The following is a 23,250-nucleotide window of genomic DNA, read 5'->3' as shown; positions in this document are numbered from 1 at the left end:
TGGTCACAAAGCACCGAGCTGATCTCCCTGTGCTATGCGGCTGCTTCCCACTAGCTATCTATTTTACGTTTGGTAGTGTATATATGTCCATGCCACTCTCTCACTTTGTCACAGCTTACCTTTCCTCCTCCCCATATCCTCAAGTCCATTCTCTAGTAGGTCTGTGTCTTTATTCCCATCTTACCCCTAGGTTCTTCATTACTTTTTTTTTTTTCTTCGATTCCGTATATATGTGTTAGCATACGGTATTTGTTTTTCTCTTTCTGACTTACTTCACTCTGTATGACAGACTCTGGGTCCATCCACCTCACTACAAATAACTCAATTTCATTTCTTTTTATGGCTGAGTAATATTCCATTGTATATATGTGCCGCATCTTCTTTATTCATTCATCTGTTGATGGACACTTAGGTTGCTTCCATGTCCTGGCTATTGTAAATAGAGCTGCAATGAACATTTTGGTACATGACTCTTTTTGAATTATGGTTTTCTCAGGGTATATGCCCAGTAGTGGGATTGCTGGGTTGTATGGTAATTTTATTTGTAGTTTTTTAAGGAACCTCCATACTGTTCTCCATAGTGGCTGTATCAATTTACATTCCCACCAACAGTGCAAGAGTGTTCCCTTTTCTCCATCATTTCTCTAATGATTAATGATGTTGAGCATTCTTTCGTGTGTTTGTTGGCAATCTGTGTATCTTCTTTGGAGAAATGTCTATTTCGGTCTTCTGCCCATTTTTGGATTGGGTTGTTTGTTTTTTTGTTATTGAGCTGCATGAGCTGCTTGTAAATTTTGGAGATTAATCCTTTGTCAGTTGCTTCATTTGCAAATATTTTCTCCCATTCTGAGGGTTGTCTTTTGGTCTTGTTTATTGGTTTCCTTTGCTGTGCAAAAGCTTTTAAGTTTCATTAGGTCCCATTTGTTTATTTTTATTTCCATTTCTCTAGGAGGTGGGTCAAAAAGGATCTTGCTGTGATTTATGCCATAGAGTGTTCTGCCTGTGTTTTCCTCTAAGAGTTTGATAGTGTCTGGCCTTACATTTGGGTCTTTAATCCATTTTGAGTTTATTTCTGTGTTTGGTGTTAGGGAGTGTTCTAATTTCATACTTTTACATGTACCTGTCCAGTTTTCCCAGCACCACTTATTGAAGAGGCTGTCTTTTCTCCACTGTATATTCTTGCCTCCTTTATCAAAGATAAGGTGACTGGGCTTCCCTGGTGGCGCAGTGGTTGAGAGTCCACCTGCCGATGCAGGGGACACAGGTTCGTGCCCTGGTCCGGGAGGATCCCACATGCCGCGGAGCCCGTGAGCCATGGCTGCTGAGCCTGCGCTCCGCAACGGGAGAGGCCACAACAGTGAGAGGCCCGCGTACCGCAAAAAAAAAAAAAAAAAAAAGATAAGGTGACCATATGTGCATGTGTTTATCTCTGGGCTTTCTATCCTGTTCCATTGATCTATATTTCTGTTTTTGTGCCAGTACCATACTGTCTTGATTACTGTAGCTTTGTATTATAGTCTGAAGTCAGGGAGCCTGATTCCTCCAGCTCCATTTTTCATCCTCAAGATTGCTTTGGCTATTCGGGGTCTTTTGTGTTTTCATACAAATTGTGAAATTTTTTGTTCTAGTTCTGTGAAAAATGCCATTGGTAGTTTGATAGGGATTGCATTGAATCTGTAGATTGCTTTGGGTAGTAGAATCATTTTCACAATGTTGATTCTTCCAATCCAAGAACATGGTATATCTCTCCATCTATTTGTATCATCTTTAATTTCTTTCATCAGTGTCTTATAATTTTCTGCATACAGGTTGATGACATGATAATATACATAGAGAATCCTAAAGATGCTACCAGAAAACTACTAGAGCTAATCAATGAATTTGGTAAAGTAGCAGCATACAAAATTAATGCACAGAAATCTCTGGCATCCTTATACACTAATGATGAAAAATCTGACAGTGAAATTAAGAAAACACTCCCATTTACCACTGCAACAAAAAGAATAAAATATCTAGGAATAAATCTACCTAAGGAGTTGTAGCCTTTTTGACCGTCCTGCCCTGGGCCTCTCTCCTCCACTTAGCAGTGGGCCATCCTGAGAGGACCCCAGGCTTGGCCCTCTAGACCTGGCCTGCCATTGCACCCCTGTCACTGTCACACTGCATGACATAGTTACTCAGAGCTTTACCTCCTTGGGGATCATGCCTGCCTTTGTCTCATGACAGGTAGGTATCTCAGAGAGAGAGAGAGCAAGGAGAGTGGAGAGAGGGAAAGCCCTTTGAGAAGCTCTGTGCTAGTGCAAGTGCAAGGTGGTGCAAAATCCCTCCCCCCTCCCTGTAACACAGGGCTGGATTCTAACTTGTTTTCAAATTGGGAAGGCTCTTCCCGGGCCCTTTAAGGCCCTTTAAGATCAGACCTTTAACAGTAGCTGATCCCTGAGCAGGAGCCTCCCCTCTCCCCTCATCCATCATGTGCGTCCCTAGACAGTGGGAAAAAGCCTCCTTTGTGCAGCCAGAAAGGGGTTGTTTCGGTCAAGCTTTGATCTGTTAGTGAACTCTGACCATGACCTTGGAGGTTTGAAAAGCAGTATCTCTCTGATGGCTGGCAGCCAGCAGTCTCAAAAAGCTACAGGGTGGGGGATAGACGAGAAATAACTTGTTTTATGTTTTTACTTTATCTTTTTGGATGAGCTCAAGCACCTTTCGCCATGCTCAGAGTCACCAACCAAAAAGGGCAGGTCTTCGGGCCCCAGGGGACAGCTGGGTGGGTCCTGAGTGGGAGCTCTTCCAATGATTTGTCTTAAGTGTGCTGTGCTGGGTGGAGAGGTGATAGCCTTGGTCTTGGGTGAGTGAGCCAGACTCGATTTCCCATATGACTGCCTTTCGCCCCAGGATCATCGCTGCTGTATGCCTTACACCCCCATCTGCATCGCCAAAGCTGTGAAGAATTCTGCTGAATCAGAAGGCATGAGGAGAGCTCACGTGAGTAAAGCAGCCTGTGCAGAAGAGGGGATGCGTGGTGGTCAGAAGGCCCAGCTCCCTCACCTGCTGTGTGGCCTTGAGCCTGGCACAAGGTGGGAACTTCTCTGAGCTTTCCAGAGTTAATGAGAGAATGAAATAAAATACTGGATGGGCTAGATCTTTACATAATATAACATAAAACACAAAAGGAGATTGATGACGATAGTGTAGGTGATGGTAATGATGAAGGTGAAGCCTCTGAAGAGGCCTAGATTTGTGTTTCAAGGCCAGCAGTGGATCTAGAAAGATTTGGGGCGCAGAGATGGCTTTTGACAGTGGCCTGTCTTTCCTGCTCCAGTAGTACAGGAATGACCCCTCTGAGGGTGCTCCTGTGTGCTCTGAGGTGGGCCCCTTCCTGATTGTGCCTGAACTACTCAACAGCAGGGGAGCCCTTTCCCCCATAGCGGAAATTGCTGCACACTTGTTCACAGGAAATGCCTGCATGTAAAGCCCTGATTGCTGATGGTTTGTAGCCCTATAAGTGCAGCCCTCTCAGTATCACATTAGGGCTGGGCTTTGAATCTGCCCATCTGATTTTCAGTAATAACTTTAAAAAATGTCTCTGTTATTTGCACAGATTAAAGATGCTGTTGCCCTCTGTGAACTCTTTAACTGGCTGGAGAAAGAGGTCGGTTCTTAGTCTTTGTTTAACACATGGATATAGATTTCTCAGAAATTATCTACATGTGATTCGAACTGTGGCTCTGGTTGACCACGAGGTCTAAGATCTTGATCTAATTTTAGTACTCTCTTTTAATAGTTCTTTGTGGAAATTTGGTGTGTGTGTAAAAATTCTTTAATTATGGACAGTAGTAACAAAGATGAAGAAGGAAATTCCTTAACAGAATGGATCCTTTGTGGTTAAGGAATTGTCTTATAACTAAGTGGAGTTTCATTATAAGAAAAAATGACTCTTACGATATTACAGGCAAGCTGACTGTGTTAAGAGAAGAAAGATCTTTGTGTATGTTTTGAACTTTAAGCCATAAAACTTTTTATATTAAATTGATTCTTGGGCATTAGTTTCTTGCCCTTTCACTCCTTGTAGTTGACAGGAAGGTGATTTCTTTGTGCTCTTATTAAACAATATCATATTTCCTTTAAATATTATATAAACAACTCTTTTAAAGTAGCTTAAATTGGAAGAAGAAAATATCACCCTGATTCCCACTGGTGTAACAGTTTTTTCCTCTTTGGCAAGTGTTCATCTGTGTACATTGTTTTTTCAACATAAATCATTTTTACATGCCTCTCACTGTACAGCTACGATTTTGTATTTTATTTTATTTACTTATCATAGTGTGAGCATTTTCCATGTGCTTTGAGGTCTTTAAAAAAATGATTCAAATAGAGACTGTGTTTAGTAGCTAGACTGATTTATTTACCCATTCCTTCTATTTTCAAATGTTTTAGATTGTTTAAAATTTTTTTTGCACTTACCAAACACCTTGTAATAATATCTTTGCATTTATCTTTTTTATTTATTTAGGATCACTTTCTTAGGATGATATCCTAGGTGGGGATGCTTTTTAATTTTTAAATTTAGGTGTATTAAGTTTTGGGAGTTTTCAGGATATAACACTGAGGGAAATAGTTGAGTGAAAAATTAAATGTATAGAAATGCTTCTACTTTTAGATGGCTTTGGTAAGAGCCTTTGGAAATTCCCTCCTTGTACAGATGAGACATATGCTGTGTCCTATAGATTGGACAGTTGGGACGTGGGGATTGAGGAAAAAGTAAGCTTTTAATGCACCTCCTATAATATGTAGGAGACGGATGAATTTATCACACCCCAGTGGTTTATAAGCAACTTCCTTATAGGTGCCCAAAGGTGGCGTGACGGAGATCTCAGCTGCTGACAAAGCTGAGGAATTCCGCAGGTAAGGATCACTTTGGGGGCCCATGAACCTTGTGCTCATTTCCTTGGCAAGTTAAATGAAGCCGGGAGGGCCCTGATTCTTGGCACAGTAAAAACCTTTAAGCCACTCTGCTCTTGTGTATCTTTCTGTTCCAGGCAGCAGGCTGACTTTGTGGACCTGAGCTTCCCAACAATTTCCAGTACGGGACCCAACGGCGCCATCATTCACTACGCGTAAGGCATGCGGAGAAGCACGCTGCCCGGCTTTGCTGCTGCTTCTGCACAGGAGCCTGAGCAGGGGAGAGACATTATTCTACCAGAGGCCCTGGCGCCCACCTCCGTGTGTCTGTTGAGATTGTTCTTATATGGGAAATAGGACCTTGGAGGTCTTATTTTCTCTTCTTTCCTCTAAATCCCCAAGCCTCTGCCTGTTGGGAGCCAACTCTTAGGCATAGAGGTTTCACATTGACATTCTCGCGATGTCAAACGGGTTGTCCCTCTTTCCTTTGAGGCTGCAGTATCTGTATTCATAATCCCTGAATCTTAGTAGTTAGGATTTTTAGTGTTTTTCTTTTCTGACAGTGGCAGCCTTCTTGATGCACTAGTCCAAACGTCCTGTGAGCTCCATCACCTCCATACCAAAAAAGCTTATCACTAGGTTGTGGAGCACCCTGCTACGGTTGAAGAGATAATCTGTAACCTCTCTTTCCTCCCCAGCCTATGGGGATTTGTACCACACGACCTACAAGAGCCCATGGACCCACAGAGCCATGCATCCCTGCACTGTGAGACAGAGGGGGCGCTGATGTGTTTTAGAACTGCTAGACCTGCCTGTAGAGGTGGTGGGAAGTGGGGCTCCAGCTTCAGCTTCACCTGGCTTACACGGTTCTGCCTCGTGTGGGCATCTTGAGTCCTTTGCTCCCCACCCGTGATGTGCATAGTGAAGGAACACTTGGCTGTCTCACTGTGCTGCAGTGCTGTACGTGGGCACAAATTCCTGCCCCCCGCCTTTTTAATCACTTTTAGAGTTTTTTGTCTTGGGACAAATTTTGAAGCTGTTGTGTGGGAGACAGTCACAGATATGTGACTGTACAGTTCTCTCACATTAATGCCTCTGTTCCAACATTAAAATAGAAAAAGGACTTTAGTTTTATCTTATATTTAATGCAGGTGATGAATTTCCTGGCTGGATACTACTCTAGAATTTTGCATATAATTAACACAATAAATCATTTCAGACCAAGGGGGGAGAATTTTGCTTCTCCTTTGGTGTCTCTTCATTGTGGCTGTTGGAAGCCTGTTGACAGAGAGGGTGCTGAAACTGGGCCCATGTCTGGTTGTCTTTTCTGCCAGTTGGGCTCGAGTGCCCACTTTCACCCTTATTGCCTGGAAGTGAAGGAGAACCTCTCTGAGAACCTCTCTCGGCTGCAGGGCGGAGACTTGGAATGCTCGCGTCCCTTTTAGCTTTTCCCAGTGCAGCATATTGTCTGGAAAAAGGCATGGAGAAATCAGATCACTTTAAAAAATACCAGATGTTCATTTGAAAAAAGAGCTCTAGCATAAGAGCATCATGGTCCATTCCTTTCCCCAGCAAAAATCCTGTTAGGTTTTCTCCCAGACTGAGGCACTGACCTTCTGCCTGTCTGGTGGTCTAGGAAGCAAGTGGGGAGGCACCTGGTGGGATTAGGACTGAGGGAGGGAAGTGGAGGCTGAGGCAGGGGCCTGGACCGCCCCCCGCCCCCCGCAAAAAAAAAAAAAATAGACAAATGACTGCGGCTGCTCTCCTCCCACTTCCCAGCTTGGTCCTACTGCTTATATTGATTATTATTTTCTGTAGCTTTTACAATTACCTGATGAACACTTGTTTTCTTCCAGTCACAAATGGAGGAAGATACAAAGAAATATGTTATTTCCTTCTCCTGAGCTCTTTATCTGTTGGGGAGATAGGTTGACTGGGTCTTTGAATAGTAGAAGGTTAACATTAGTTGTAATAATTAACCTATTTGGTAACTTTAGTGTGATATAATTTAAGGCTTACATAAATTGTTCGCACAGTACAAAGAACTCTTGTATTCCTTCCTCCCAGATTCAGGAAGCATTTACATTTGTGGAATAATTAATTTTTAATTAACTTTCTTAGGCCGGTCCCTGAGACGAATAGGACCTTGTCTCTGGATGAGGTGTACCTCATTGACTCGGGTGCTCAATACAAGTAAGTGAATCGGGGCTGCGCAGAGCTTGACCCCACTGAATCAAGGCAGTTGAGTAGGTGGACAAGCCAGGCTCCAGCCGAGAGTGCTCAGCTGGTCATCTCATTCTGCGCCAGCCACTGATGGAATTGTTTCCACGTCTTGTCCTTTTTTTCACCCCTTGTTGAAATAGCCCAGTTGTGATCCTGTTCCCACAAAAGACTGTTTGATAGAAATGTTTAGTCCTTGGCTGGAAGCTGTTAAACACTAAATAAATAACTGAAAGTAAGCTTTCAGAACCATTGGGAAGTCTTCTGCTCCAGCCCATACATCACCTGGCAGCTCCCCAGACTTTTAGTGGCCCCAGGGCCTTGTGAAGTGACGGCATAATTTTGAATGAATGAATGAGGAACGAGGGCTGTCCCTGAATTTCCTTCTTCATGCCTTGCTGCTTTCACAGTCATCATCTAGAATAGTTTCTCAGAGAAACCAAGATTTGGTTGGGTCTTGATGTGGAACCCACGAGGAGGAGAGGAATAGGTGTTGTCTGCATTGAGAGCACACGAGCAAGGCCTTTTACTACTCCTTTCTCCACTTAAGTTGGGACTTTGGCTGGTGGAGATGGAAGCCACAACCTAGCCTTGGGACGTGTGGGTTGGAGTTAATAAAAGCCTAGAGCGAAGGGTATTTGGATTTCTTGGGTAATGGTGTAACTTTGGTTCACTTCTAAATTTTAGCAGTATTCTAGAAGTTACTCTTTCTGTGTCAAGGGGTGGATTAGGGTGTTCTAAAAGATGCATTTGGGTATTTTTAGGGTCCAATAAACCGCTTGCCATCCTGACAGGAGGAATTAGAGTTTGACTTTCTTTTGCTAGAAACAGGTTCCTATTTACTTTGTCCACCTCCCTTTCATTCATAATCCCAGGGATGGTGTCTTCCGTGAAACAGTCCTCACATTGTAGACCAAGAGTGTGTGTGTCAGGGCCTGACTTGAGTTCACTCCTGCTACACTGGGCCATCCTTGCATTCACACTTTGTCTCATTTTTTTTTTTTAACAATTTCATTGAAATATAATACAGCTTACTCATTTGAAGTGTACAATTAATGGTTTTTAGTTTATTCACGGAATTGTACAACTGTCACCACAATCAATTTTAGAATATTTTCATCACCTCAAAAAAGAAACACCATTCCTGTTAGCAGTCACTTCCCACTTTCCCCTACCCAGGGAACCACTAGTATACTTTCTGTCTGTCTGGATTTGCCTATTCTGGACATTTCATGTACATGGAATTATATGGCCTCAGTGGCTGACTTCCGTCACTTAGTGTAATAATGTCTTCCAGGTTCATCCAGGTTATAGTGTGTATCAGTACTTCATTCCTTTTTATTGCTGAATAATATTTCATTGTATGTGTATACTGCATTTTGTTAACTCATCAGTTGATGGACATTTAGGTGGTTTCTACGTTTTGGGTATTATGAGTGATGCTGCTCTGAACATTCATGTATAAGTTTTTGTGTGGACATATGTTTTCGGTTCTCTTGGCGGTTTACCTAGGAGTGGGATTGCTGGGTCCTAGGGTAACTCCGTGTTTAACCTTTTAAGGAACTGTAAACTGCTTTCCAGAGTGGCTCTACTATTTTATATGTCCACCAGCAGTGCATGAGGGTTCCAATTTCTCCACATCCTCATCTGTCTCACGTTTGAGCAGAAGCTTATTCTGAGTGAAAACTAATTTGTCCTTCCTTTTGGAAAGGGATGGAACCACAGATGTGACTCGTACCATGCATTTTGGAACCCCTACAGCCTATGAGAAGGTAAGAGAAAACTCGAGAGGCCCTCTCTGCTCTTTGACAGTTCTCTCTTGTGAAAAGGATTGTATACATGAGTAAAAATTATATGTGGGACAATAAAATAGCTCATTACTGTGGAATCAGGCTTATCTGCTTTATGACATCCATTTAATTAATTATTGGAGAGATTTTAAAAGCATTCTGTCTGCTAAGGTCAGAGTGGCTCAGATTCAAGTTTTAATAGCTTTGGCCTTCTCTTCAGTCAGGAAGTTTCTTTGGGGAAGGGAGTGGGGTAGTGAAATATATGCCTTTTTATGAACAGTGGCTAGATTTCATTCTGAAAGCTACCCCCGTTCTTTTTTCAAGTTCAGCATTCCTATTTGTAGGCTCAACTCTCTAGGAACCCTCTGAAATGACATGCACTGCTCAGTTTCTGGTCTGTCTGGCATGGAAAAGAGGAAACAGCTGTAAGGTAGAGAGATGTGTACCATGAGTCTGGAGACCGGGCTTCAGATCTTCTCTGCTGTTTACAGACTCCATGACCTTGAACTCAACACTTAGACCATCCATAAAAGCGGTGAGAAGAGTACTCACCTCCAAGGCTGGCTGTGAAGGTTCTGTGAGCCCAGCAGGTTCTTGGATGATAGTCACTGCTTGGCAAATACTGGTTGAATCTCTGAGTATATCTCTTTTTCCAGGGAGCTCCTTCAGGAAGCTTGTCCAGGGAAGAGGGCTTTATTGGATAGAGCAGGGCACATTTCCCAGAGTTGGTCCCTTGTGTCATTCATTTGTAGGCACCAGCAGATGAAGAAGGGTTTGACCTTGGGTCCAGATACCTACCTTTGGTGTGACTCTCCTTGTTCTGTGTTCAATCCAGACCAGATTGAACAGTGTGGGGTTTAGTCCTGACTCTGCACCTTACTGGCAAGCCACTACCCTTCCAAACAGCGCTTTTCTTGTCCAGGCAGTAGGGACTAAACCCTGAGTATAGATGGTGGTGAGGTGCACAGAGGTTGAAGCAGGACTGCCTGGCTCCAAGGCCACATGCTGCCACTTATGAACTGCGTGACCTGGCATTCATCTCTCTATGAAGTGGGGATGGCAAGAGTGCCTCCAACAAGAAGTGTGGGATTAAACGTACAGCGCTGTACGTATCATGCCTGGCACAGAGGGATAGCTCATAAGTGTTGCTAGTGTCCTCAGTACTTTTTAGTGCTTTTCCCCAGTCTTTCTGAGGCTCAGATGGCAGAGAGTATGGCAGAATGTTCATTACAAGGGAGAGACTTGTGGGGTCATCTCTCAGTCAGTTCTCTTTTATTAAATGGAATTTCAAGATTTTCTGGAAAATTGGTACCAAGGCCAAGGTTTTTCTCCACCACCAGATTTTTTTCCTTTTTCCTCTGATTTTCTCTGTGGTATTGCTACAAAACCTTCAGAGGCAAGGTTTTCAGAGCTACCCGAAAACTATAGGATTAAAACGCCTGTGCCAGTCCTGAACATGCCCTCTGGGTTTTCTTTGGCAGGAATGCTTCACATGTGTCCTCAAGGGCCACATAGCTGTGAGTGCAGCTGTTTTCCCGACTGGAACCAAAGGTAGGTGATTCCTTCAATCATACGGCAGGCTTTTTCTTGTTCAGGCATCAGACGTGTCTAAGTTTGGGTGGAAGAACATGTCCTTCCCTTGCCGTACCAGCCCCCAGCCTACTTCAGGCCCATCCTGGGCAAATGGGGGTGCTGCATGGACTGAGCTGAGAGGACCTCCAGGGAGCCAGGCTTCGGACCGGGCCCAGGGTCAGGTGTGAACTCCCTCCTGACCAATTATGGTGTCGGGTGACCCATGTGGGTGGCTCCCAGGAGAGGGCAGCAGGGCATGACGGCCTCAGGGCCCCAGTGGAAGTTGGCGCAGCCTCCTTTCTGCCCTTCAGTGCTGGGCCAGTGCCTCCTTTCAGGACCCTCATTGGGATTTACTTTACTGAGAACCTGACTTGAGACATATAACTTTTTGCATGAGGATGGGTGGGTGGGCCATTGCACGGGGAGTTGACAAGACCTGGGCCTCGAGTCTGCTTAGGCTGGGCCGGCACTCATCTCCCTGGGCACCAGTTTCCTCATGCTTGCAGTCTGGTTAGAAACTCATCTTGTAATTCTGAAACTGTAGGGTCCCAGCGCTGGGAAGGGAACGTCCATGTCATCTACTGCAGCCCTTACCTGCTACAGGCGACCATTCCTCACCAGCATCCTCCAGCTTCAGACTGAGCTCTGACTGGTGGGGGAGCTGCCCTCCTCAGGAGCTCTGACTGTGAGAAAGTTCTTCTTGGTGTTGGGCTGAAACCTGAATCCTCCAGTAACTTTTACCCGCTGGTTTCTGTTTCACCTTCTGGAGCCAAACATAACAAATGTAATCTCCAAAGTGCTTTGCAAGTTGAAAAGTACTGTACAGAATCACCGAGTGCTTCTTACTGTGTCTTTCAGGCCACCTTCTTGACTCCTTTGCCCGCTCAGCTTTATGGGATTCTGGCCTGGATTACCTGCACGGGACGGGACATGGTGTTGGGTCTTTTCTGAATGTTCACGAGGGTCCTTGTGGCATCAGTTATAAAACATTCTCTGATGAGCCCTTGGAGGCCGGCATGATTGTCACTGATGGTAGGTGTCCCTCACCTAGAGGGTGTGCATGGGTCCTCTGGCCTTTCTGAAAGCTCTTTGTTGTTTCTTGTATTTTCATTATTATAAAGTAAATTGGAAATAATTTCCCCCTCCTGAATTAAACAACAACAACCTTTTTTGATTATAAAAGTGATAAATATTCATTGTAGAAGAAGTGAGACTATGGAACAGTATAAAGAAGAAAATGATAATCATTTGTAATCCAGACACCCAGGGGAAACATGGCTTAATAATTTGCTACGTTAGCTTGTCTTTTCCCATGTCGTTACTACATCTTTGTGAATGTATTTTACTGCCTGCATCATTGTGTTTTATGGATATGCCCCATCATTTATTTGGCGGATCCTCTGTTATTGTACTCCCTACCCTGCAGCCAGTTCTCAGGAACTTCTGAGCCTCTGTCTGGACCTCAAGTGCCTATTAAAAGTGCCCTGCGGGAGGAGGCGTCTCTGGGCTCTTACACCCAGATTAAGTGGCCCTTCATCTGTTTCTTGGGAAGCGCTGTCATCCCAGGAGTGCAAGCTTCTCTGTGCTTATCTTCATGGTGGGCTGTTTCTCATTTTGGGGTTTGGTTTGTTTTAGAGCCAGGGTATTATGAAGACGGGGCTTTCGGAATTCGCATTGAGAATGTTGTCCTGGTGGTGCCTGTGAAGACCAAGGTGAGTAATTAGGTTTTTGTTTTTTAAATTCCCTTATTCCTTAATGGGGGAGGATGAGGACTTTTGTCCTTGGAACCAAGAGCATGTCATTCTGGGGCCAGAATGGAGCCTCCTTCCCCTGATAGTGGTGCCTCTCCTGGAATTCATTCTCCTCTGCAAAGCCAGAGGGAAAATCCTTAGTGAACTGGGACCCTGAACTGGACCTCTTGGAGCCCCAGGCAGCCCCCTGCTTACTGTTAGTTGGGGCTCCGAGCTTACTGGAGGCAGCTTCTTGTCGTCAAGCCGCCTCTGCTGTGGGGGAGGGGTGCTCGCTTAAAGGCCCCTTCCAGACACTGAAGCAGAATCTCCAGGTCTGGGGCCCGGGAACTGTTTTCAACAAATGCCCCAGATGATTTTTATCAGGTAAAGCTGAGGAGGCCCGAGTTACCCCCTGGGTCGGGCCCCACAGGTGTGGTGCCCTCTGGAAGACAGGTGTGTCACCCTCTCCCCATCACGTTACCAAGAGGTCGCAGGCTTTAGGTGCTGGGCTTGACCTGGAAGACCTGTTTGCTTCTCCTCCATGGGTGATTTTGGAAATGGAACCGTTGGAGGGAGGTGGCTTCCTAAGTCTTCAGGGAAGCTGACTGCAGGGGTCTGCTCTCTGCTTGCACACTGATGTCACTCTTCTTGAGAGTGGCCTCTCCCCTCACTCCCACAGGCCCCGCCAGGAACAGAGACCCATCGTGCCCTGTGTACCCTGGCCATTCCATGCCACGTGCACTGGACAGACCTGTTACCTGTCACCTGATGGGCCTGGCTGGGTCAAGGCAGGCTGCATGGTTGATGTCAAAAAAAAGGGATCTGCTGGGGAACTTATGCCTTAGCAGAGGCTCGAGAACCAAAACCAGAGATCCCCCTGCTTCCAGACACCCTCTGTGCCTCTTCTCCATCACAGCAGGCAGGAGTCTTGTGGACCTGCTGCTGGGAGCCCCTCAGCACTCTTTGGCTTTTCCTGGTGGCACAGGCTGTGGTTTGCACAGTGGAGCAGCTCTTGGAAAGTGGCATCCGCTGTGTTCATCGTGTCTCCCGTGTCTTTTAAAAATGGTGACCAGCTAACCACGTCTCGATTCCTAGTTACACCTGGCTCTGAGGGACGGTCCTGTCGGGTGGGAGTGACCTCCTGGCGGGTCATGGTGGTAAAGAGGAGTAAAAGCTTCTGTTTTCTTCATTCTCCCACAGTATAACTTCAGTAACCGGGGAAGCCTGACCTTTGACCCTCTAACTTTGGTTCCGATACAGACCAAAATGATAGATGTGGATTCTCTTACAGACAAAGAGGTAACAAGGAAGCCTTGGGGGAGGGCAGAAGCGTGTGGGGTGGAGAGCTGCCCTACGTTCTCTCCTCCACTGTCACTTTTAAGTTAGAGCCTAGGCCAGCTGAGTTGGAAAATCCTAGGTCTCCTGAGGACTGGAGGTGCTTTTCCTGTATTTTTGGGTCTCGAGGTAGATATAGCCCTGCTCTCCTCACTGTTGGGGATGGTAGGGCTTCACAGGTGGGAATGAATAGTGTGCTGTTGCTTTCCAGGAGGGCCAGAGCCATAGCTGCCCTGAGGCGTGTTTAGCAAACATGGGCATGTGTCTTCCCTGCATTTTTGTGGGTGGGTGGGGCCGTTGCACACGCCAGATTGTTTTCTTGTGTTGCGTGAAACTAAGGAACTGAGAAGCAAACGCTATTACCATATGCCATTTTGTCACAGGGAGGGAGAGAGGTTGTTGCTCTGGGCTCTGAAACCTGTCACAGAGCAGACGCACAGCAGCGCTCACCTGTCAGGCTCAGAGGGTGACAGGTCTTGGAAGCCCTGCAAATCCCAGCACGGGTCCCCAGGCTCATGAGGCCAGGTGAGGCGGCAGGCCCAGGAACCTGGAGTAAGGCTTGAGGGATGGGACAGGTGATCAGGGTCAGAGCAGGGACAAGGGTCAAAACAGGGTGGAAACAACACCACCCTGTCTGTCTGCTGTGAAGTGGTCAGGCCCAAGCCAGGAAGCCAGAAGCCAGAAGGACAGGAATTCCAGAGCAAGGCAGGCAGGCAGCAGTGCAGCAGAAGGCAAAGGCAGGAGCGTGGTGCATCACTCGAGGGATGAGCAGTTCTCGTTACCAGAGGCAGCCACTGGCCTCACCCCAGGGGCTTCTGAGGCAGAAACGTACCCTCAGTGGAGCCTGCGTGGGCCCTGTGCTTGGCACTAGAGGAAAGCGCCTCTGAGGGCTGAGGAGCCCCCTTCTGCAGGGCCATGGAACGAGCTCCTCCCAGCCAGAAGCTCCCTCTCTGCCCCATCCAGCTCACAGATGGGTGACAGAGGAAGGTCATCCACTTGCTGCTTCGATTGCCTCTGTGCTTGGGCACCTCGTCTTGACCGCCAGTGCCTCGATTCAGCCAAACGTTCCCGCTCACAGCACCCAAACGAGCCCTGCTGATGCTGGTTTATTCAGGCTGTAGCTGCCTGTCAGCAGCACAGTGTCAGGTGTGTCTTTTCAGCAGGAAGAGTCTCTCCTGCGGCCCTGGGCCTCTTCTCCGGTCCCCACAGGGCTGGCTTAGGTGAGAGGGGATGACAGCACAGAAGTGAGCATGGCAGCCACCTTGCTTACAGCCCTCTGCCCAAGGAACCAGTCTCTTCTTGGGGCCCTCGAGCACAGCTTCCAGGGTCTTAGCAAGGGACCCTCTACTAATAAGTCCCTTTACCCTCTTGGAAGCCCAAGGCTGTGGCATCTGCCAAGTGATTCCAGGTCACATAGGCCTTGCTGTCCGCGTGAAGTGTACCAGTCAGGAGACATTTCTCCCACGTGACCTTCCACTTTATCCAGGGAAATAGTGCATGAGGAAGGTTAAGCGAGGCCATTTTTCCTTGGGGGAGAGAGTCTTTTTAACCTGTGACTCCCCCGTGACATTGGACAGAGACCAGTGCTGTCTGCCTGGTCCAGTGTTCATTACTGTACCTTACATACCCCAATCACTGAACTATTCTTTTAGCCAGTTAGTTTTTATAGGACAGATAATATCTTCTTACCTTGGAATCATTAGCAAGTTTCCACAAATTACAAGTAGAGGACAGTATTTAATATTCCAAGCAGAGTGTATTTATTATCTTTTAGCAAAAGTGTTCATTTCCCATATACCACTCAGTAAATCTGGGGCTTCATTCTGTCTTAAGGCATCGTAATACCCCACAGCAAGATGCTGTCCATTGGGCTTTTAAAGTACCAGTCATTGCCCTTTACCGTCTCCCAGTCTTAGTAGAAACTTTAGGGAGTTTTGGGGTTAGTGCTGCATTCCCATCGATTTGTCACCAGGTGGCAGCAGAGGACTTTGGTTGGACATGAATGTGTGTGCTGCAGGCTGCCAAGGCCTTTGTGACGTTGCTCCAGCCCCCTGCGGGTGCCCCAGCTTGCCCCAACCAAAAGGGTCTTGGGAGTGTCTGTGTGGCCCCAGGCCTGCTCCTGTCTGCACTGTTGAGCTGCTTTGGACGGAGGCTGCCTTACAGCCCTGCCTGGCCTTGCTGCTGACATGCAGCTGCTTGCTTGTGTTTGATATCCCACCCCTCTTCCCCACCTCTTATCAGTGGGCATAGGAGCACCAGTTGGGTCAAAGTCATCGGCGACACCAACCCATCTGTCTGATGTGATGTGGTCAGGCCCCCTTTGGGGCAGTGGAGAGCGTGGGTTGCCGTCCTCTTGGCAGAATGGGCTTCCCTCCAGCCCTCATCCTCCCTCACTCCTCACCCGGAGATTAGCAGAACCCTTGTCATCAGGTTCAGCGCATCAGTACGTGTACACACACACACACACACACACACACACACACACACACACACACACACTCCGATCAGGTTCCATACTTTTACCTCTTTGCAAATCTCCTGGTGTGGTGGCTCCATTCATTTGAGGCTCTGAAAGTCAAGCTTACTCCCAGCCTCACCCTGCAGCAGCGCAGGCCTTGACCTCCAAAGGCTTTGGGCGCATCTAGACGGCCACACTCACAAGACCCTCACCGGCTTGACTGATCCTAGTTTATTCAGCTTTGTAGGCGGATACGGGATAGGAAACTCAGCGCGTTGGTAGGACAGCCTCAGGTGTGTCTTCACAGCAGCTGAGGCAACCAGGGTGGGTGCAGGAGCTGTGAGACCCCTGCCCCCACTCTCTCGTCATGGCTTCCAGGGGTGCTGTCGAGGGGGACACCGGGTTACAGGTTACTCTGCATCCAGAGCCACGGCTTGCCGTCAGGCATTCGTGGTTCCCTCACCGTCACTCCAGTCCACATGCAGGTGGTTCCAGGAGCATTTTCACCATCGGCCATGTGGCCTCGTCCCATCTATCTCCAGGGAGGTAGAACGCAAGGAGGTCGCTTGTCCACGAGCAGGGAGAAAGGGTTTTGTGCTCCTTTACCCTCATCCTGTGGTCTCAGCACATGTCACTGCTCGCTGCGCAGCCTCTGGTGAAGGTGCGATGGCGAGACCACGTCTGTATTCCTTCCCTCTTGCAGTGCGACTGGCTCAACAACTACCACCTGACCTGCAGGGACGTGATCGGGAAGGAACTGCAAAAACAGGGCCGCCAGGAAGCCCTCGAGTGGCTCATCAGAGAGACGCAGCCCATCTCCAAACAGCATTAATACCTGTTTTGTTTTTTTTTTTTTTTTAAACGCTCTGGGGAAAGGAAGAAGCCTGGCCCACCCCTGACATCTTTCCCCTTTCTCTCCTTCTCCCTTACCTTCCCGTTTTAGACTCTGAGAAGAACTGAAAATCTTCTTATCCTCTTTGATATTTTCTTGCAAACACTCGATCTTTTATGAATTTTTTTAAAATTGTTGAGAACGAGCCAAGAATAAATTGCTGCTCCAGAAGGAGGGTCACCACAAGCCAAGCCTGAGCGGGGGAATGCCCCGAGCAGCTGCAGGGAGCCCTCTGGCCAGCGATGGTGAAGCAGTGAGTGCTCTGCGACAGTCACGTTCCAGGTGCTAGTCCCTCGTTCGTGATCCCCTTCATGCGCACGGGACTGTATTTATGACCAGTGAATAAAATGTCAGAACGTGCTTCATCTCCGCCGTCTCTCTTCTTCCGGCACCATCCACCCTGTGTGTGGGGTGGGCTCACGTTCAGGGCACGTTTTCTAGGTGGAAGGACCCCTTTGAGGAGAGATTCCCTGGCCTCCCTGCATATTTTCTGACTTAATTTCAAGCCTCTTAAGTCTTTTCTCTAGAAAACCTAATATTTTGTTGAGTATTCTAAGTTTTTCTTTCCAGATTTTAAAATACGTCATTGATGTTAAAAAACAACAACAACAAAAAATCATGTCGAAAGTGGCAGTCTACTGTGGTCTACCCTACAGTGGACGGTGCAGGCGTCTCATTGTCTCACTACTTATAGACAGTGGTCTTTGGCAGGTGCCTGCTATCCCTATCTGGCTTTCTCTGGACTTGCACACGTGGGGCAGCCTGAAGGGCCGGCAGAGCTAATGCCTCTGAGGCCTCAGACCATGATGGTTGGGCATGGGAAAACGGACTCCTCTTCCCTTGGCTGGGATGTCCGAGGCGTGGTCTACACTGCCTCCTGGGGTTTCTCAGTGGGACTGAGCCCTCCTTGCCCACTGTGGGAACTTGTTCAATAACACACCCTTTATTTTCTTCCTTCCCTTCTGCGTCTTACTTTCCCTTACTTTCCCACCAGTGTTTCCTGGAACCGTCTCCCATTAAACCACTTACATGCAAATCCTTGTCTTTGGGTCTGCTTCTTTAGGAACCCAAGTCATACCCCATAGGTATAACCGCTATTTGCTATGTATTTTTGCCAATTTCTTTCTTTGTATTTAGCATTCAGTAATACATAGAAAAAGTATGTGTGCATGGATAAAAGAATATTTATGCACACATACACATCATATGCACAGACATTGGGCCATTCTGTACATATGCAATTTCCTTTCTTTTTTTTTTTTGCGGTACGTGGGGTACGCGGGCCTCTCACTGTTGTGGCCTCTCCCATTGCGGAGCACAGGCTCCGGACACGCAGGCTCAGCGGTCATGGCTCACGGGCCCAGCCGCTCCGCGGCATGTGGGATCTTCCCGTACCGGGGCACGAACCCGTGTCCCCTGCATCGGCAGGCGGACTCTCAATCACTGCACCACCAGGGAAGCCCTATTGATTGATTTTTAAATGTTAACCCAAACTTGCATTCCTGTGACACCTCCCACTTGGTCATAATTTTTTGGCTTTTTAAATATATTGCTGGATTCACTTTCTTAATTTTTAAAAAATAATTCTAAAACTTCCATGTTCACAAGGGAATGTCAGCCTGTAGTTGTCTTTTCTTATAATATCTTTGCCGTACACTGATTTTTATATGTTTATCATTTTTTTAAATGTAAGCATTCAAAGTTATAACTTTTCCTGCAGACACTTCTTTTTATTATTTAAATTGAGGTATAGCTGAGATACAATATTATATAAGTTTCAGGTATACAACATAGTGATTCACAATTTTTAAAGGTTGTATTCCATTTATAGTTATTATAAAATATTGGCTATATTCCCTGTGCTGTACATGGATATATTGCAGACACTTCTTTAATTGCATCATATGTATTTTGATATGCTGTTTTAATTTTCATGAATTCAACATTTTTTCTCATTTCTTTTGTGATTTCTTCTTTGACACATAGGCTATTTAGGAATATGTTAATTTTTAAATATTTGGAGATCTTTAAGACATCATTTTGTTATTAATATCTAATTTAGTTGTATTTTGGTCAGAACATACTTTCTTTGATTTCAGTTTTTAAAAACGTATTGATTCTTGTTTTATTGCTTAGCATCTGGTCTGTTATGGCGAGTGTTAGATGTGAAATTGAAAACAATGTGCATTCAGCAGTTTGGGGTAGAATGTTCTATAGATATCCATTAGGTCAAGTTGGCTATAGAATAAAAGATAGGATGTTATAGCTATTCTATTATGGCTAGGAGCAAAATCCCCTTCATTACATTTGAATGTACATCCTATAATTGAACCAGATTGAAACAGGTTCCCAAATCCATCTTGAATCAAATTAGAGATTGTTCCTGATCCACTGCTTTCAGCTGGTTCCTTTCTAAAAACGTATCAACATAATTTTTGGTATCAACATAATTTTTTTCCCACTGAAAGCAAGTAAAACAAGAGGTCCAAATTATTAACTCTGGCTCCATCACCACGTAGAACTGTGTATTTAAAAAATGACCAAAGATAAGTTTACAACTTCTAGATAATATTACATTTTGTAGATAGAGAAGTTAGTTTTATTAATGGCTATAATTCAGAAATTATTTACTATGATAAATAAAGGAATTGAAAATTATGGTTAAGATAAGGAGTTTCTTACCTCCACCTATATCCAGAATCCCATTAAAAATAACTCTGTCGGGACTTCCCTGGTGGCGCACCAAGGCAGGGGACACGGGTTCAAGCCCTGGTCTGGGAGGACCCCACATGCTGCGGAGCAGCTAGGCCCGTGTGCCACAACTACTGAGCCTGTGTTCTGGAGCCCATGAGCCAACTACTGAGCCCGCGTGCCACAACTGCTGAAGCTCGCGCACCTAGAGCCCGTGCTCCGCAACAAGAGAAGCCACCGCAATGAGAAGCCCGCGCACCACAACGAAGAGTGGCCCGTACTCGCTGCAACTAGAGAAAGCCTGCGCATAGCAACGAAGACCCAACGCAGCCCAAAATAAATATATATGTTAAAATAAATTTAAAAAAATAACTGTCAATTAAATTTTAAGAACCTGTCAATTAAATCTGACCTGTGATCAATTTGACCTGTGACTAAGTAAAATATATTCTGCAATAAGTGATATGGTGGTAATGGTGGCTGAGAAAAAGGAAGGAAGAAGAGAAATAGGGGATAAAAAACTATTCAGTTTTTTAAAAATAAAACACGTACTTATATTTAACTGCTCTAAATGACACATGCTTGTTTAAAGCAAAAATAGTAACAATGTTTTGTGTGTTTATAGCATACGTAAGATTAAAATACATGACAATGATAGCACAAAGGTCAGGAAGGAGTAATTGAAGGTACACAGTGAAAAGGTCCTTAACAAGTATAGTTCAACTATATTTACACTCACTACTTTTATTATGAATACTGTTATGTGTATTTTACCACAATGAAAAATTGGAAAAAAATAGGCTATTTCGAAAATTATATGTGGATAAATATAAATCCTACAAAATCTTATATCATCTTAGAATGTTTGGAGGGGGCACAGAATTTTTACTGTTGTTTTGTTGGTTGCACTGACATTCTTATGCCTTTCAGTTTTTCCAAAGGGCAGTACTTCTCAATGTTCAGTCTTTCTTTAAGGGGGAGCAGAAAGCTGAGCACATAGTTGGTTATCAAAAATCAGTCTAAAAGATTCTTAATGTATTATTGAAGTAGTGTGGAGTGGTCGAAAAAAATCATTTGACTTCAAGTCAAGAAATTTGATCGATATATAGTTTGTCACCCTTTTCCAAAACACTGTGGATCTTAATTCATAAAGAAAAGTGTGCTGGACTAGAAATTCAATGGGTTCTTTTCAGCCCTAAAAAAATCTATAACTCTGATTGATGTATGTTGCTGTGGAGATCAACGTGGGAAACTAGACTTCTGAGTTTGCCAGTGGTGTAGTATCAGTTAGTACAGTTCCTGTTACAAGTAACAGAAAACAAAAACCAATGCCCACCCCAATCACCTTAAGCCAAAGAGATGAGCTCTGTGAACACGGATGCTTACTTCACCAGCCTAGCCAGATGGGAAGGGCGTCCCACCACCTTTGCCGTCTTCTATTAATTAGAAGCAGATGTCAGGCCCTGCCTACCTTCAGGGTAGTGGTGAGTCTTGTTAAAATCTTAGTTATTGAGGTCTGCCTTCAGTAGGGCATTAATTCCATGTTCACAAGTTTTCTTCCTTTACTCTTTGCCATCCTTAAGGTCAAGTTTTTGCAGTTTTTGATGGTCCTTGGAAATGGCAGAGAACCAGTCAGCTGCAGAAGACAGAAAGTTCCTGCTCAAGGCATTGTGTGGGTTTACCTTGCTTGATCTTCCAATTAAACCGAATCAGCAGTAAGTTAGTGTTACTCCAACACACTGCTTTCTCAAGGCCCAGGGGAAGACCCCTAGGTGCCCTGGGGGTGTAAGGAGGCCAGGAAAAGAGGGTCTGCAAAGAGAACAGGCAGAATGAATCTCATTTTCAGGGATCAGGTGAAATCCTTCAACCCAAAGACACAAAGTTCAAATTAATTTGCATCCTTGTTTCCCCATGAATGAAAAATGCTTGAAAGTAGATGAGCAGCTACTTTCATCTGGGTCACTGATTAAAACACCATGTTTATTATGTCCTATTTGAGGGTGTAGGTTTCTGGTCTGACATATACAGAGGTTGCATTCAGCATCTAAAACTTATCACCTGCATGTTTCTAGGGTGAGGCTGCCCCAAACCCCTGAGAAGGGCAAGGTGGTAGAATGGGAAGAATCTAGGGCTTTGGAGACAGATCGGGGATTGTGTTCCAGCCTGCCCTTGCTATCTCTGTGTCATTCAATGAGCAGATTATTTCCCCCTTTTTGAGCTTCAGATCTTTCATTTGTATACTGGACTTAATAATACCCAAATTGAAGATCAAAAGAGTGGATGCTAGTGAAAGAGTTTATAAAGTACAAGTGCTCTATGTATGAGGTACTATCTGATTATTAAATCATGGCAGATTTTTCACTGAAGTCTTGGGTCAAGTAAAGGGACATGTTTATCTGACAATGCCAAGATGGAAAACCATAGCATCTTTGCTTGGACACTAGAGTGCTAGGTGGGAAGGACACTGATCTACCCCAATATAGTAATGACTATATTTCATGTATTTTGAGTTTGAAAAGGCTCCTGCAATGCTCTGCAAGGCTGTATAAAAAAATAAATGGACTTCAGAGAAATTGCCATAAACATGTAGTGGGAAAACGTGCTGTTCAGAGAATAAAATTTTTACTTGTTGATGGACAAAAATTATATGCAGATCCTGCAGGAAGCTATGTATAACATAGTAGTTTTTACCACGAAATGTTAGCAGAACTTACCCTCCTGTTTCCAGAGAATTTTTCCTTTGATCACAGAATCAAGAACAGGCCAAGAATGAGAGTTCTACACTGATTTTCTCTCATGGGACCAGAGAGTTTCTTGATAGTTGAAAAAGGGATTCTTTAATACTTCTTTTCCCTGCTTTTGTTCTAGTTTCTGATGAATTTGGCCACAGGAAAGTAGTGAATCTTGCTGTCTTTGGATATAACTGATTTCAGCATGAGTTAAAGGATTCAGCCTAGAGAAAAAGTAAAATGAGGAGAGAAAAATCCTATTAGAATCATTTTCTTCATTCCATTATAGCTGAGACTGGGGCCTTCCTGCCAGCACATCCTTGGTTTCTTTGTCCAGCTGATTTTTAAATAACTCAGGTGATTGGCCTCATTATTTTTCTTGGGAACTCAATCTACCATGTAACAGAGCTGACTCTGAGGAAGTTCTTCTTGACATAATATTGTGTGTACTGTTTCTTCATACATCTTCCCTTTACTCAATTCCATTCTGTAAGGAAATCAATAAGCATAAAAAAAGAGAAAAGAAAGTAGTTAGGAGATAGACAGGGTAGGGGAACAGAAGTTGTTGGCTGGTAGGATGAGGGAGAGGAAGCAGGCTGTGCCCAGAGTCACCAAAAGAAAGGATGAGTGGAGGGAAAATGGCCCTCAGGGTGGACTGGAAAAGGCAGCAGGGGCTCAGGAGCAACAGCAAATATCCTTAATTTTGAGCTCTCCCTAAACTGAGGTGTGCCTCAAGACGCTGATTTCAGTAATCTCTATGGATTTGGTCAATTTTTCGGTTGCTACTTCAAACTGATATTTAATTATTTTCAAAACTCCATAGCTATTCATGTTAGCTGGCATAAGCCAAGATTTGAACACCTGTCCCAGGAGGGCTGGGGAGTGAGGTTGAGGAAGATCCAGTTACTCTCCTCCACGTGGTAACTTAGCCGCT

General features: G+C 45.1%; 1 protein-coding gene across 3 annotated transcripts in view; it reads left to right on the top strand.

Moving 5' to 3' along the window:
• XPNPEP1 (X-prolyl aminopeptidase 1) overlaps positions 1–17,256 on the top strand; it is a 54,831-nt gene extending 37,575 nt beyond the window's left edge. For 2 of the 3 annotated variants that reach the window (XM_022568811.2, XM_022568812.3), the window contains 11 exons: positions 2,893–2,982; positions 3,599–3,649; positions 4,844–4,902; positions 5,037–5,114; positions 7,021–7,092; positions 8,831–8,891; positions 10,391–10,460; positions 11,340–11,513; positions 12,117–12,193; positions 13,412–13,510; positions 16,708–17,256. In XM_022568811.2, coding sequence (XP_022424519.1) covers positions 2,893–2,982; positions 3,599–3,649; positions 4,844–4,902; positions 5,037–5,114; positions 7,021–7,092; positions 8,831–8,891; positions 10,391–10,460; positions 11,340–11,513; positions 12,117–12,193; positions 13,412–13,510; positions 16,708–16,836 — 960 coding nt within the window. In that variant the 3' untranslated portion in view covers positions 16,837–17,256. The remainder of the gene's footprint in view (positions 1–2,892; positions 2,983–3,598; positions 3,650–4,843; positions 4,903–5,036; positions 5,115–7,020; positions 7,093–8,830; positions 8,892–10,390; positions 10,461–11,339; positions 11,514–12,116; positions 12,194–13,411; positions 13,511–16,707) is intronic. The other variant, XM_089898153.1, reaches the window with a different exon arrangement.
• The last annotated feature ends 5,994 nt before the right edge of the window (positions 17,257–23,250 follow it).

This window comes from Delphinapterus leucas, chromosome 16 (genome assembly GCF_059928025.1).
Source record: "Delphinapterus leucas isolate spDelLeu-1000000601 "Yukka" chromosome 16, BTC_Dleu_Yukka2, whole genome shotgun sequence".
Taxonomy (NCBI): Eukaryota; Metazoa; Chordata; class Mammalia; order Artiodactyla; family Monodontidae; genus Delphinapterus; species Delphinapterus leucas.
This window is presented reverse-complemented; position numbering and strand designations above follow the sequence as displayed.